At 43.1% G+C, this 16,088-nt stretch overlaps 1 protein-coding gene across 1 annotated transcript in view; it reads right to left on the bottom strand.

Annotated features, from left to right (window-relative positions):
• KIF1B (kinesin family member 1B) overlaps window positions 1-16,088 on the bottom strand; it is a 137,286-nt gene that overhangs the window by 8,486 nt on the left and 112,712 nt on the right. The window contains exons 33-42 of the mRNA XM_081816819.1: window positions 15,411-15,519; window positions 13,997-14,063; window positions 13,102-13,186; window positions 10,367-10,472; window positions 5,808-5,922; window positions 4,795-4,928; window positions 3,959-4,020; window positions 2,622-2,767; window positions 1,972-2,211; window positions 775-846 (exon numbers count right to left, since the gene is read on the bottom strand). Coding sequence (XP_081672945.1) covers window positions 775-846; window positions 1,972-2,211; window positions 2,622-2,767; window positions 3,959-4,020; window positions 4,795-4,928; window positions 5,808-5,922; window positions 10,367-10,472; window positions 13,102-13,186; window positions 13,997-14,063; window positions 15,411-15,519 — 1,136 coding nt within the window. The remainder of the gene's footprint in view (window positions 1-774; window positions 847-1,971; window positions 2,212-2,621; window positions 2,768-3,958; window positions 4,021-4,794; window positions 4,929-5,807; window positions 5,923-10,366; window positions 10,473-13,101; window positions 13,187-13,996; window positions 14,064-15,410; window positions 15,520-16,088) is intronic.

Raw genomic sequence — 16,088 nt, 5'->3', positions numbered from 1 at the left:
TCCAGCATTGGGAATACAGTCAATAATACTGTAATAACGTCGTGTAGTGACAGATGGGGACAATACTTATCGTGTGGTGAGCCCTGGGTGATGTACAGAACTGTTCAATCACTGTGTTGTATGCCTGGAGCTAATTTAACACCGTGTGTCAACTACATGTCAATAACACAAAGCATCAGGTAGTGGGAAGGGCTACAGCAAAAACTAAAGCAGGGAGAGAGGTCAGACAGCTTCAGAGAGCTGCTGCCTTTACAGAGGGGGCTAAGGAGTTCATTTTTGAGCTGAAAAATGGACAAGAAAAGGGCGCCAATCATGGGCACTTCTGGAGGAAGACTATCCCGGGGAAAGGGACAGCAAGGCTGCCAAGGCCACCTAGGCAGCTGGAGTCTGAGGATCAGCAAAAAATGTCACAATGACTAAAACTGCATGAGCACTGCAGAGGTTCTTTAAAGTGCTCACCTCACTCTTTGTTGAAGGCGACAACATTTAATGCCACCACGAACCTCAGGACTTCTGGTGTCCTGTCACACAGTCACATACCAGCCCCTACAGAATCTCCTCCAAGGGATTCGGGGAAAAGCCAAAATGTTTCCCATCTGATAACACTCTAAGAGACACAGGGGGATGCCTTTATCTGCAGAAGTCAGTGTTCTGCCTCTGAGAAATTAAATAAATACAAGAGCAGATATGCCCTACATCCTCAGACCCAAAGCTACACCCATCTGAAACCACCTCAAAGCAGGGAGCCTGGGACGGGAAATCTGAGCTGCTCACCTTACAGTCGCTGATGCTGCCGTGCACCTGGCTGAACTCCCGGTTGAAGGTGTGAGTGAGAAGTTGCAGGCACTAGGGAAGAGAGAGGAAAGTGTGAGTTTCAATGGTTAAATGAAGCCCTGGATGCAAGGCAGGAAGAGAAAACAACAGGCTAACACCCACAGGGGAGCTCAGGTGCTGCCGCAACAACTCTAGAATTAAGTAAGAATTTAGCAAGGGAAGCCTGGAGTATGCCTAACGGAGACAAATTAAGTGGATAAAAGGGCCATTCTCAAGACGACGAAAGCAAATAGCTGCCAACACCACAGCTGAGAAGTGCTTAAGAACACAACAGTGCCCCTTCCGATTTGTCCTGGTCCTAAAAGTCATGGACACTTCTGGATGGACCTATTTTTCTAAACTGACTAGAAGACCGTTTGGTTATTGAAACAACACGACACAGAAGCCCTCTCACCTCTATATTCCATTGTGGGCCAGTTGTCCAGACACCATATGCCTGAGTGTCATCCTCAGCAACCCCTCTGCCCTCTCCCACCCCATCTGGGCAACAAGGAGTGCCGACTCTACCTCCCCAAAGTCTCTTCTGTGACGACTCTTCCTCTTCTCCCTGCAGCCTCCCGCCTCAGCCGAGACCCACACCATCTCTCATCTGGAGCACCGCAATAAAGAGCTCTTTGGGCCTCTAGGCTCTGTCACCCTAAACCCACCCTCTTTCTTGCTGCCACAGCAATCTTCCTAAAACACAAACACCTGTTTAAAATATTTCCACGTCACCCCCAGGACACTCTACACACTAGTCCAGTCCCCAGATCCCGCAAGATCTGGTCCTGCCCCAAGTCTCTGACTCCATGCCCTGCCCCTCCCCACGGTCCCCATGTGATTCCCTAGCACTGAACGTGTAGCCTATGAGGCTCCCCCTCTGGTGCAGCCTTCCAAGCTCAGCTCAGCAGCACCGGCCCGTGGAGGCCTCTCCTTGGGCTCCCCCAGACTCCAGACACACACCTCTATTATATGCTTGTCACCGAGTCACCTGTGAGTTCAGTAAGGATAGAAATGGAGTCTTATTTATTTCTACCTTCACAGCTAGTACAGGCCTTGAAACAGAGGCCCTCAAAGGAAGATGAAAACGAAAAATCCAACTAGCTCACAGGAGTCTCACGGTGGGAAAATGCTCGGCAACGAGGAAGGGATTCACACCTTGGTAGCCAGCTCCTTCTCTCGATCCACCAGGCTTTCAATGTCTGTCGAGTCGTAGCCGCTGCTCTCACTGGGGGTGATGGCGCTTTCAAAGGTGGTGGTAGAGATCTGAGAGGAGATGCTGGTGGAGGTGCTGAGGGTCCCACTGCTGAGGCTGGGGGACAACGAGTCACTCAGGGATTTGGGGATGCTGTCACCAAGTCTCTCACGCAGCAGCAGGAAGTGGCGAGTTTTTTCCACCTAAGAAGATCAACACAAATGCCTCAGCAAACATAAAGCTTGTTAAGATTCTTTTTTAAAAGACTTATTTGTTTGAGAAAGCAAGTGTGTGCACATGTGAACAAGGTAGGGAGGGGCAGAGGGAGACTGAAAGGGACAGAGAATCTTTAGCAGACTCCCCGCTAAGCAAGGAGCCTGACATGGGGCTCGATCTCATGACCCCAGGATCATGACCTGAGCCGACAATAAGAGTCGGACACTTAACCGACTGAGCCACCCAGGCACCCAAAGCTCGTTATCTTAATAAGCAAAATATGCCTCCATCATAACTGAAAGCTGAAAAGCCAAGATCACACAGAGAAGGTGAGTGTGACTGATACTTTGGAAGTCGTGCTCCAGAGTTCATCTGAGCGTCTCCTGCCCTTGGATACCTCGTGAAGGAGCTCCAGCTTCTCTAACTCCCACTGGTGCTCCAGGATGAGACTGTCCCCGCGGGGCCGCCAGCCTGCTAAGTTCTCTTCTCCCCGCACATAGGCCACAGACGTATCCAAGATTTTTCTTCTCCTCCTCTGCATGCCTGAGACAAGAGGAAATAATTTTTTTTCAGAGAAAAATCTGGTTGCATTTTTAGCTCAAAACAAACTAGTAATTCATATACATGGCAAACCAACACAGTCAAGATACAAGGGATTTTGATTATTAATAAAAATTCATCCCTTTTCCCTCAAAGCAATTCTCTGAACTTCTTTTAAAACAGTTTTACATTCTTTGATAACTATGAAGACTACAATGCAACTTTAGAAAATGCCCAAATTATTGTGTTAAGTGAAAATATAGAAAGACTGACTAGTCTGTACCCTATGGTTCCAAATATATAAAATTACACCCATATGAAAAAAGTAAGAAAGGACCACCTCTCCACCCCCAACCACACCCCACATTCAGGAGCTTAATTGGGACTGCAGATGACAAACAGCTTCAGCCCCATCATTTTCCATTAATTTTAAAAAATGTTATACTGTTTTTACATATCAAAGACACAAATTAATGTTAAGTAAGAAAATTTCTCAAGGATGTATCCGGACACTATAATTAGCTGCTATTGAGACTTGGATTGATACTCAAAATTCTTATTTTAATCTAAATCTTACCTGTGGGACCTGACCTTCTTCTGTATATGTTCTCTAAAATGATTGACCAAACTCACCTTAATCAAATGTTTTTTAAAAACCCTGACTTTTGTCCACGTTCCAGCTTATAAACATAGAACTACAAAGGGCTGCCTAAGGCCACCAAGCTAGAGGAACAGCAGCAGGCCAGAGAGACATCAAAAAGGACACAGCACAGATTCAGTTTAATAATTTGTCTCCCTAGAGCACAGGAACTTCGAATTCTAGCTTGACAGCACCTGTTAAGTTACATTTTGCCAAGATATCTTTGGTGCTAACGTGGAAAGGGAAACGGTTATGAAGTTTGCCAAGCCAAATTCATTCTAATAGACCCAAATTTTGTTATAATATATTGCAACCTTGTGACATTTTGTTCAATACAGTTTTTATAACTGTTTTTGCAGGTCACAAACCAAATAGTGTTGTAACTCAGAAAAAGGTAACTCTCATCACCACCAAAAAACTGGCTTATAAAATAAATATACCTGGTTTCTAAAAAATTTTCTATCTATCCTACATGGGTAGGATAGATTTTTGACATCATATACTCCAAACACAGGCAAAGATAACTATCACCTCCCCAATCCATACGGGCTTACCTGGACTACCCGTGTCTGCCATTTTGCATAAACTGAGTTCATAAATTCCAGTGACTCGATTGCTATTCGAATTAAAACAAACAACTGTTTAGCTTCTTACAGCACAAAAACAGGAAAATCTCAATTCCTTCTACTTAAAACACGGTCTCCTGTGTAGGGACTACAGCCCACTCTCAAATATAATTACAGACATTTCTTATTTCTTTTCTTATTCTGAACTTAAGAAGTATATTTTTCCTAGAAGGAGTTTGTTTTCATCCCAATCTTTTGAATTACTTCAACAGGAGGACTAAAATTGAACGATAAACTCAAAAGTTTATTAATACAAATATAAAAAATAAAAATCTGCCTTACCACAAGAGAAGAGATGAGGGGGAAAGTCTGACTAGAATGAAACGATGAGCATCAAATTTGGGGGCATGTGATTAGGAAGGGTACTGAACCTTCCACGTATTAGCAACACTTATTAGTTAGGCTGGATAGTGAGGCACGGTAATCCCTGTATTAGTCTTGACGTATTTTGATATACCTTAAATAGGAATAAATCTTTAAAAGAAGAAAATCCCAGTGGTAATCAGTTAGAATTAATGACATCTGAAAGAACATTTAGTCCCTGCAAAATTGTTCTGCGAGTGCTCACAATGTAATACTCCTTCCTTCCTTCACACACTCATGTGTCCATCAGTATTGCAGTAAATGCCAACACTCTGAAGTTACTGCACTCCTGGTATCAGGTTGTAAGCCAACCCTGAAACAGCAGGCGAGGGACACCGAGGGCTCAGCTGCTTCTGTAGGGGGCAAACGAGCTGGAAGCTACATTTGTCTCAGAAACTTACGAGTCTGGTGACTTTGAGTAGCCGCTGCCGAAGAGGCTGCGCAGAGAGCGTGGAGGTGAGATCTTGGCATCCCGGGAGTAGAAGACCATGCACACGTCCTTGGTGATGACTGCTGGCTGGATGCAATGATCCAACTGAAAGCACAAATGAGTGGGCTCCATTTAAATGCAGACAGAGCGTCTGTGGCAGGACTCTGTGCACTAGCTTAGTCGGAAAGCTGGTGGGGGCTGGAAGATTTACCCAGAGGTGGGGGCTGGAAGATTTATTTCAGCTCTACCAATTACTTCAACAGCAGCTCGGCAGATAATGTGTGCAAGACTAAGTCGTAGTCCTTGCAGCTGCTTTCTTTTCCCCAATTTTTAAAAAACTTTCTTCTGAAATAATGGCTAATAGTTATTATTTATTATGTGCCAAGCACTGTTCGAATGCTTTTATATCTGACCTCTCTACACCTTTCTGAGGTAAATGCCATCATTACTACTCCTATTTAAGAGATGAGGGAATTGAGGCACAGAGAGAGCCCCTGTGGAAGGACATGCTGGCAGTAAGTGGCAGCACCGGAATCCGAACTCAGACAGGCTGGTTCTAGGGTCTGTGCCGTTGATCACTACCAGGCTCTGCCCACAGCCGCAAAAACAAGAGGCGAAGTTTTCTTTAAATTGTATCTTCTTTGAAGAAGGCGATTAGGTTACTAAAACTGAAGTTATAATAGAAGCCATATGACTTTAAGTTTATTTATTATTTTTTTTTAGTAATCTCTACACCCACTATGGGGCTTGAACTCACGACCCCAAGATCAAGAGTCGCACGCTCTTCTGACCGAGCTGGCCAGGCGCCCGGTCGTAGGATTTTTGTGATTACGTAGAGATGAGGAACAGAAGCGAATACAATCAGAACAGTAGCCAACAGTTGACAAAAAATGCAGCCGAATCTTTCCTCCTCATTTCTTGTGGTAATCTGCCCACTGTTCAGGCCTAGCCATTCACGGTGATTTAGGTTCAAAGTCTCCTCACCTCTAGGTACGCTGACAAGGTCATATAGATCTTTTCCCCATAGGGCGTCACTCGGTTCAGAAGAAGAGAGTTATGGAGGGAGCTGTCCCACACGGCCTCGAAACGGTAGAAGGTCCTGAGGTCAGAAAGGCAAGAGGGAGTCATCCAGAAGAAGTGAAGTCACCTTAGTCCAGGTTCTCTGTCAGTAACACTACCGAATCCTACACCAACAAACACTTGGAATATACTGAGATCATTTAATGACACGGTGGAGCCTTTATCCCCTAGAAGGAAAAGATAGGCCCCCAGTCTCTCGCCCCACCCACCATCCAGGAGCACTTAGCTATGCTTTTTTTTTTTCTGGACAAGCCTGCTTCTCTGCCTATAAACATAAAAACAGATCAATCAAAGAGATTAAGATTGCCTGTGGACAGAAACTAAAGGAAGAAAGCCTAAGTAAGCGCCTCCGCAGTCAACAAATAGGGCAGGAAGCAAATCCTCAGGAGCCTGCAATCCTATCTTCACATCCCAGTCCAGTTCCGCTGTGCCTTCGAAATGTCACAAACACCTGGGAGGCCTGACAGAGAAAACAGGCAGAATAATTTAAGTACAGAGAGTCTAATTTTAAATAAAAGAACAGGAGGCTATTCTTAGCTGATGTTTAAGTAAAAGAATGATTTTAATACCAAAGCTGGCTAACTACTATTTGTTACTTTTCAAAAAAAATCCACATGAAAAGCAATCTTCCGCTTCAGTAACAACTAGAAGCTTGACTTAATAAGCACCCAGAAACAGTTTTTTAAGTTGTTCTAATATCTTCCTTTTCTCCTACTGGTAAAGTCCCACAGGCCTGACCTGACATCCGTTCTGCCAGTTCTGCAGCATCGTCTGAAGCACCGCACTGAGTTACAGCCCAGCTCCCAGCTCTGCCCGCAGTGCCCTCCACCCCCACTCCGGCCCCATGACAAGTGTCTACTATGCACAGTGCACGTTCCATCACCACTGGCTCACACCCAGTTCAGCGAGAAAGACTTTCTGCACACTTTGCTTCCTTCTACATTCCTCCTTGCTCCTTCCCAATAGTAACCTTGCTATTGCTGTCTTTTCTAGATTTCCTATAATAAATAACTTCCCTAAATCAGATGAAGAGAGATGGGAGAAAGACTTCCTTCACTACTGAACCAGGATTTTTTTTCTACCCCAAAAGAAGAAAATAGATGAGACAAGCAGCTCTGACAGCAGAAAGAGAAATGTTTAAAAATAAACAACCTATTTCTCACAGACTCAGCTTCCCAAATAGCCGAACTGGTCTCTACTACCTCACAGGATAAAACCAAGAAAACAGTGAATAATTATGCAAAGATACAGAGCAGCAAACCTTCAAGCTTCTGAAAGAGAGGACAGACAAGGAGAAGAGAAGACCCAGGCTGAGATTTCATATGAAAGGAGGGGGAGTAACACTCTAATTTGTAATCTAGCAGAAGAAAAGCTGAAGGTGCATAAGAATAAAATGGACAAGAGTTTAGTAAATGGGATGAGAAAAGAAGCGCTCTACCAATCACTTAAGAAGCTGTATGTGAAATTGTACACACATCAGGAAAAGCCAGGGCACAAGATAAGGTGCTGCTCTATCCTAGGTCTGCATGGGGAAAAACTACTAAATTAAAACAGTAGTCTAAGCAACATAAGACATAAAGCATTCTGATAAACTAGAATCTTTATGTGCAAAAAAGCAAACAGAAAATACCTAGGAATATCCTTATCAAGAAAGAGCCTGCAAAAACACAGAAAAGGCTTTTGTTAGTGCAGTTGTGGAACAAAAAAGTAAAGGAAAAAAGAGAGAAAAGCAAAAGAGAAAAAAGTATATAAAAAAGGACAAATTTGCTGTTAAGCAAAGTGAATCCAAGTGGACAATTAACAGAGAACTCCGTGGGGCACAATTTGATAGACAGCTTACAATGACATGGGTCCCTCTCCTGAGACATTTAATTAAGGAAAATGCTGGGCACAGAAGGGATGGTGAACACCACCTCTATTAACACCTGTCTGCAGGTGACTCGGTACTGGAAATGGTAGGAAGCTGCTGTGGAGTGAAGGGAAAACCAAGTCAATTAGGTAACACATAAGCAGGACTGGGAAGAAGAGCAGCAGTGGCCCTTGTGGGCTACACATCCAATGAGCACGCCGGAATAGCTCTCACAGATAAATGTACATCACACACCCAAACTGCAGTTCTTTAAGTTCAACTTCAAACATTAAACCTTAGGCAAACAGAACAAAAGCTCTCTTAACTAAATTCTACTTAGCAACTTGCCAAATTAACTTATGCTCTCTGTATTTCCTAATATAAAAAAGGATGTCCATTTTGCAGTGAGCATCCTAAACTAGTGGTATCTCATATGCCAGACAGTTGGCTTCTAAGAGCTGAGTATTGTGCTTATCAAGTATCAACAGTATTTGGTCCTGAACCTGTTTATACAGTTGTACTTATTATAATCATCTAATTTAATAAAATATTAGGCAAATCCATGAAACATGAGGGCAAAAGGAATTTTTGTTTAGTGCGAAACAAAACTAAATTTAACTTTATTTATTTATTTATTTGGAGAGAGAGGTGAGAGCATGAGTGAGCAGGGGGAGGGGCAGAGAGACAGAATCCCAAGCAGGCTCCATGGTCAGCACAGAGTCAGACACAGGGCTTGATCTCACGACCTGATCCAAAATCAAGAGTCAGATGCCCAACCAATTCTGAGCCACCCAGGCACCCCAAGTTGAATCTTTTTAAAAGATGTGAAAATGCTGAGTTAAAAAACACCTGTTAAGTTTGGGTATGATCAGTGTAAAAAAAAAAGGGGGGGGCAAGTAATAAATTTTAATGATAAATGATAAAAAGTTTAAAGGATTTTGCATTTAGATTCTTCATAGGTTTCTAGTTCTTGTTCCACCAAACTAAAAACCAGATGATGAATTATGGGCATGGTTTTGCAAGAATAACAATCAGAAGTTCAATAAATGAGCCTACAATTTAAGGAAAGGCTTTGGCCCTACGGTAAGAGCTTGACAAGTTAATGTACGTTTATATAGCTTAAATTGTTTAAAGTACGTATCTTTTTTATTATACCTAACTTTAGCCAACTTTTTTGATTAATTAACTCTAAACTTCTCCTGTGAAAGAAGCTGCTTCTAACAAAAGCCAAATTAATCTACAGCATCTGACCTGTAGCTGGGTATGAATCAAAGGACTTTTGAAGGTTACTCTAATGCAGGCAACCAGCATTTGAACCAAACATCATTGTTCTGTGTATTTTGCTAAGTATTCTAGGGAAATTTAAGATCTATTTCTCATAGTTGCCAAGAAAATATGGTGAATGCCACCTGAATATCTGCTATCAACGTCCAGCTGGAGAGAATACCATGTGGGGTTAATGTTGACTTCAGAGAAATGGCATTCTTCACGATTCTGCCCAGGAATAGATCGGGCAGGGCCAGAGCATGCTTCTTTACCTCTGCCACCCCTCCCCTACCGGCACACCCTCACATTCCTTCCCTCTCTCTCACAGTGCCTGCAGCTCCACCTACAGGCAAAAAGCACACAGACAGTTGCTTTTTTTCCCTCTTTCTATGCAAAACTGTAACACAAGGAAACAACGGAAAAAAATTAATCCTGGCCCAAACTTCTAATCCTGTTTCTGCTTTCTGTCTCCTTTTTCCTCTCCCTCTTTCCAACACAGATGTGAGCACGTTTTTGAGGAACAGGGAGGGGTATATAGAAGTCCTCCTGTAATGCAAAGGCCACATCAGAACACAGAGCCACCTCTGCTCCCCAGCCCTTGCCACATAAAGGAGTGGGGTCTGTGCACAGTGACTTAACTCCTTTCCTGGGGACGGAGGGGGGCCCCAAGAGATTTATCTCCAGTCGGACATGGGAAAGCAGACTGGCTATGGACTTTATGCACTGTCATCACTTGATTATAAAATGGAATTTTAAGGGAAACTAATTTAAAATTTAAAGTAAAATTCACTATTTATAGCAGACAACCTTGTTCAGAAGAGTTTATATGTATTAATTTATCACCTTTATGAGTAAATAAAAATGAAAAGCAAACACTGAGACTCCTGGAGCCTCTGCTGGCAGCGGCCAAAGCTAAACACAAGACGGTTCGCTATGCCTGGGAGGGCATGTTTCCATGACACTCAGGACCAACAGACCTTTCTCCACAGTAACCCCTTCATAGGAAAACACTTAGCTCAGCAACAATTAATTTGTACTTTTAAACCCTTGGGTAGCATGCTGCATTTTCTTTTTCTGTTCTTGTCTCTCAGACTCTGTTACATCTACTCTAACTCCACACAGGACAGAACATTTTCATTCTATACGGATAACTGATCCACATACACCGATCTCTATTTATTTATTTACTTTTGGAGAGCAGGGGTGCAGGGAGGAAAGGGATGTCTGAAGTGAGAAAGGAATATGTTTCTGCACCTGAACAGCAGTCACTGGGTGAAAAAGGAATCTAACGGGGGAGCATCAGCCCCCAGAGTGTGGACTCATCGGGCTGCATAGGGGCCCTCCCTACCTGCTGGAGTTATGGGAGGACTTCAGGTACTTGGCGGAGATAATATTTAGAGAGAGGATGGCATCAACCGCAGCCTCATCCACCTCAGCCTTATTCCTGATCCGGCCTACAAGGAAGAATAAACAAACTAGGACAGGGGTACACTTAAAAACCAAGGGAGATTCATTAAGCCAAAGAGAAACTTTTAAACCCAGGTACCTTCAGGTGCTGGAAGGTCACGTGGCTCACCACTGAGTGGTCTCCCACAATCCACGTCGCCTTCCACTTACTTCCCACATTTAGTCCACTGTGAAACCTGACGGACTCTGTTCAAAAAGTTTCTCATATTCATCTCAACTTTAATTTCTGATACCACTGCCTGCTCACAAAGGTCATCCCCTTCCTGTCTGGAACACTGTGGTGGCCACGGCACTGGCCTCCCGGCTGCTCACCTCTCCCCCTCTCCAATCCACCCCGCGCTCACTTTATATAAACTTCTTTAGCCACCACCTTCATTATACCACTTTCTTGTTCAAAATCCTACAACCGTCTTCAAATTAACACTAGGGGAACCCTAGGGGATGTATGGCATAGAGGTCAAGAGCACAGCTTAGGGAGCTGGACTGCCTGGGTTCAAATCTCAGCTTCAACACTTTCTGGCTGTGAGGCTTAGGCATATTGCTCAACCTCTGAGTCTTGGTTTCCTCCTCTGTGAGGTGGGATTAACAATTCTTCCCTCACATGATTGTTACAACCACGTTATATGTTTGTTATGTTATATTAAATAAACTAATATTTCTAGAGCATTCAGAAATGTACCTGTTACAGAGTAAGCACTACATAAATGTTCATTTAAAAAAAAAAAAAAAAAAAAAGCTTGAAAACCACTGCCCTAGACAGTAGAGTGTAAAATCTCCCTTCTAAGGGTTCTTAGTCTAGTCCATAGATACTCAAAGGGTCTGTGTATAGAATTCAGGAGGTCTATGTGCTTAAATGGGAAAAAAAATTACAACTTTATTTTCATAAACTTCTGACTGAAATTTGGCATTTCCTTCAATTATGAAAGGAGAGGACAACCCACAGGAAAATCAGCAGTACCTGTGACTCTGTCCACAGTAGAAATCATAGAAGTTTTCATATCATACTAAGGTAAAATATCCTGACATTCATTACACTCTGAATGATAGAAATCAGACCCACTGCTTCTTTAATGCATTTAATGCATTAATATAAATAACAGGGGTTTTTTTAAGATTTTATTTATTTATTTGACAGAGAGAGATCACAAGTAGGCAGACAGGCAGGCAGAGGGAGAAGCAGGCTCCCTGCTGAGCACGGAGCCTGATATGTGGCTCAATCCCAGGAACCTGGGATCATGACCTGAGCCGAAGGCAGACAGACACTTAACCGACTGAGCCACCCAGGCGCCCCTAAATCACAGTTTATATTATAAATCTGTTTAGTATTTGAGAAATTTCAGTACCATTAGTTCCCTTTGTAATCCTATGTACAGTTGACCCTTGAACCACAAGGGTGTTATTGGGTGTGAACTGCAAGGGCCACTTATACACAGATTTCTTTCGATAAATACAGTCAGCATTGTAAATGTATTTTCTCTTCCCTCTTCCTCTTTTTTTTTTGAGAGAGCACACATGCGTGAGCTGAGGGGAGCAGAGGGAGAGGGAGAGAGAGAATCTTAAGCAGGCTCCAAGCCCAGCACACCTGACACGGGGCTCAATCTCACGACCCTGAGATCACGACCTAAGCCAGAATCAAGAGTCAGACACTTAACCGACTGAGCCACCCAGGCGCCCCCTTACAATTTTCCTAATAACATTTTCTTTTCTCTAGCTTTTTAAGCATATAGTATATAACGCATATAACATACAAAATATGTGTTAATTGACTAAGTTATTGGGAAGGCTCTGGTCAACAGTGGGCTGTTAGCAGTTAAATTCTGGGGAGTCAAAAGTTAAAAGTGAATATTCAACTGTGCTTATTCTAACCTCATGTTGTTCAAGGGTCAACTGTACTTTATTTTCTACATTTAAAAACATAATTTTGAGGCTTCACCACTGTCAAAGGGGTTCATGGCAATAAAAGATTCAGAACCCTGCCTTAGACTCTAAAGCTTACATGGTTTAGTCAATTTTTTCTTTTCATCATGCAACCCTGGCCATGGGTTTCTAGCCATTTGCATTTTAGAGACGTTCCTGACTCTCTTACTCAAGATGTTTCTGTGTGTGGAGAACAAAACAAAAGAGATGAAAACATCCTTTTTGCTGTTAATTCTCAGCACAGATCTTTCTCACTTGCCCTCACACTTACTCATCAAACTGTTTTGTTATTTTTTTTAAAGTATATATATTTATTTAAGTACTCTCCACACCCAGGGTGGGGCTCGAACTCAGGACATTGAGATGAAGAGTCGCACACTCCACCAACTGAGCCAGCCCGGTGCCCCAAACTGTTTTAAACATCCATAGCTTGTCTCCTCAACGAAACTGCAAGCTCACAATGAGCAGAAACTTCTCTTATGCCCTTTCTGAGCCTCTAGCACAGAACCATTCCCACAGTAACAGAGTAAAATAAAGATTGGTTGAATAACATATCCCTAATGATGGGGGCTGAGAAACAAGAGTAGTTTCAAACTACACATGTTCTCCACACTCTGTGTTTTCCAGTACTCCTTCCCCACATTCCCCACGCTCCTCGAAGAAGCCTGGCTCCAACCTCAGCCGATGGAATGTACTCACCTACCACCAGCTCACGAACATCCTTCCAATGGAGTTCACTCCCCTTCTCGTGGATGATGGTCACTGTGATCCTTCGCTGGATGCCCTAGGTAACAGAGCAGGGTTGCAGTTTAGCTGGCACAATCTATGACTTCTGGACTGTATGGTGTAGGGCTGGGCAAGAAGAGGTCTGGAGAGAGGGGGAAACGCTGCCCCACTGTTACTCTAAACAAAGGGATTTAGGTCAGGGGATGAGGAAGAACCAGGTTCTGACATGGCTTTAAGAACAGATGACCAGATCGTATGACCCAGAATATGAGACCCTCAGCTCCTATGCCCACCTGGGTTATAAGCATTTTTATTTTTAAGTAATCTCTACACCCAATGTGGGGCTTGAACTCACAACCCTGAGATCCAAAGTCACATGCTCCACAGATTGAGCCAGCCAGGTGTGCCAGTCAAGCACTGTTGAGCACTGACTGAATCTACCCTTGATTTACAAAAGGAGGACCTACATTTCATGGCCAGATTTTTAGTCCACTGCAACTTCCATCCTCTATCTCCATTAAGAACTTTCAACTGTGAAAGCACAGTTTCCAAACATGAAAACTGTATATAAGAAAATAAAATTGTTTAAAATGACATGGGAGCTGCACAAATTATAATAATTGAATAAAACAAAGTCTTTTTCAAAATAGGTCCTCTAAAATATATTTATATATATAAGCAAGGGTATAATATAAGCCAAGGTCTGAGGAAGAAACATTAAAAAACAAACACACAAAAAAAGAAAAAAAAAAGAAGGACAAGGTCTCTTCAATCCCCAAATCCACTTAAAATGAAGAGGAAAAGCAGAGAGACAGTAAGAGCTCTGTATCCGTCCTTCCTAGGCCCTCTCTGGCTCCCTCATTAGTACCTGATGGAGCAAAAACGTCCCCTGGCAGGGCAAGCCTGCTGTGTGGTCAACCACAGCTGGGATGTACCTATAAAAATAGAAATGCATGAGAAAGCAGTTAGATGGGATGCTTGTGCTGAGTGCCACCTCATCCGCAAGGTCCTCCCTGTCGCTACAGCCCCCATGGTCTCTGTTTCCCGTCTTCCTCACCATCTGGGCACTTCATCACATACTCATTTGCATTTAATAAACCTTTTCGCTTATCCACACCACATCACCCTCACTAGACCGAAGTGCTCACAGCACGGTAACATCCTTTGGCTCCATCCCATCCTCCTGCATGACAGATACTCCATAAATAAATGTACAACTGCAACAGGAGGTGTCAGGAGGGAAGAAAGGGATCGTTTCAGATTCTAGGTAGTGTTTAAGAATCAGAAAGCAATGAACTCAGTAGACACTATTACCACTGTAACTATGTCTCCCTCATAATGCAAGTTATAAACACATTATAGATCTGTCTACGGAAAGTACAATTTCTTAAAGCAATGTCACTATTGACAATTAAATACAGGACTGATGCAGCCATACTCTCACACAGAGTAGGAACTCAAAAAATGTTCCATGGAGCTGATCACGATGGCGGTACTCAGCATTATAAACAGAGGATCATCAGGGTAACATTTATTCCCTACCCCTTACGTGAACTGATAAAGCCCCTTGCCTCTGTTTCGAAATGGGATCTTTTCTGTGTGTTTTTCCAAGAGCATTTTAGAGACAACTGTGAACAACAATTATTTTCACCACTTACTCTAACACAGCTCACCCAGAGAAAGTAAGCTGATGTTGATTATTTTGATCTAGGTCAACAATCCTCAACTGGGGGTGATTTGCAATGTCTGAAGACATTTGTGGTTGGCACACTGGAGGGCCGGTGTTACCGGCATCTTGTGGGTAGAGGCCAGGGATGCGGCTCAATATCCTACAGGACAGCCCCCCCATGACAAAGGGTTATCCAGCCCAAAACAGTGCCGAGGTTGAGAAGCCCTGGTCTAAAGAATCATTCTGCCCCCAATCCTCTCACTGAGATTATTAAGGTTAAAGTCCTGACTATATTATGTGCAATATGCTTCTGACTCCCTTTGCTTTGCTGCTGACGGAATCCACTCTGTAAGTTTTCCTTCCTCGTACAAACTGCCAGTCTCCATGTTCTTGGCTGTTGCTAATAAGAAGGCAAATTATTATTCTGGACAGTCACTTCTTTGACAAACATCTAATTCAAAGAATAATGCCAACACCACCAAAAATTCAATTCAAAACTGGAATTCAACAGTGACAATGATTCTTTAACCTGAATAAGAGGCGACTCAAAATTACATTTTTTTTTATTTTGAAAACTTAGCCTTTGTTTAAAAATTTAGAAAGTTGGACTTACTCTCCTGTAGGCTCCAGTTCACTGATCTCAAACCAAACCAGAAGATCATACTTGCTCATGCTCTGGCCAAGGCTGGTTTTGCTCATGGTGTTTAACTTGGTGGCTGGAACTTTTAAAAGTTTTTAGAAAATATCAAAATATGGTCCCAGTCTACTTAGTAAAAGCATAAGCTCTTCAAGGACACACTTGGGAAAGGTAACAAGAGTCGGGGTGAGATTTCAACGTAGAAGACCTAGATAAACGTCACCATCAACGACATCAGTGCCTCTAAATTCAGAGAACTGGGAAAATGGAGAGTTGGTATCTTTCTCCCTCTCACCAAACAGTATATCTAATAACAAGAAAACAGATTTTGTGCAGAGTAAATGTGCTCATAAAACCATTCAAAAACCTTCCTTAGACTCTCCTATTCTGTGGCATGTTGAGCATGGAAATGATGTGGGAGAGACAGTGTGGGCAGAGCCTCACACCTCACAGGGTCTCCTCAAAGCTGGAGTGCATGAGGGAAGACCCATGCTCCAGCCCAGTGGTTCCCAAACCTCCCTGCACATGGGATCTTTAAGCAGAGCCCAGGCAATTAAATGACAATCTCTATGGGTGGGACCCAGTCCTCTGAGAGGACTGAAACCCTTTCAGGTGATTCCAATGTGCCCATTCTCTGCTCAGAACCTGGGAGCA

Source organism: Leptonychotes weddellii, chromosome 4 (genome assembly GCF_054177405.1).
Source record: "Leptonychotes weddellii isolate Sample4059 chromosome 4, ASM5417740v2, whole genome shotgun sequence".
NCBI lineage: Eukaryota > Metazoa > Chordata > Mammalia > Carnivora > Phocidae > Leptonychotes > Leptonychotes weddellii.
This window is presented reverse-complemented; position numbering and strand designations above follow the sequence as displayed.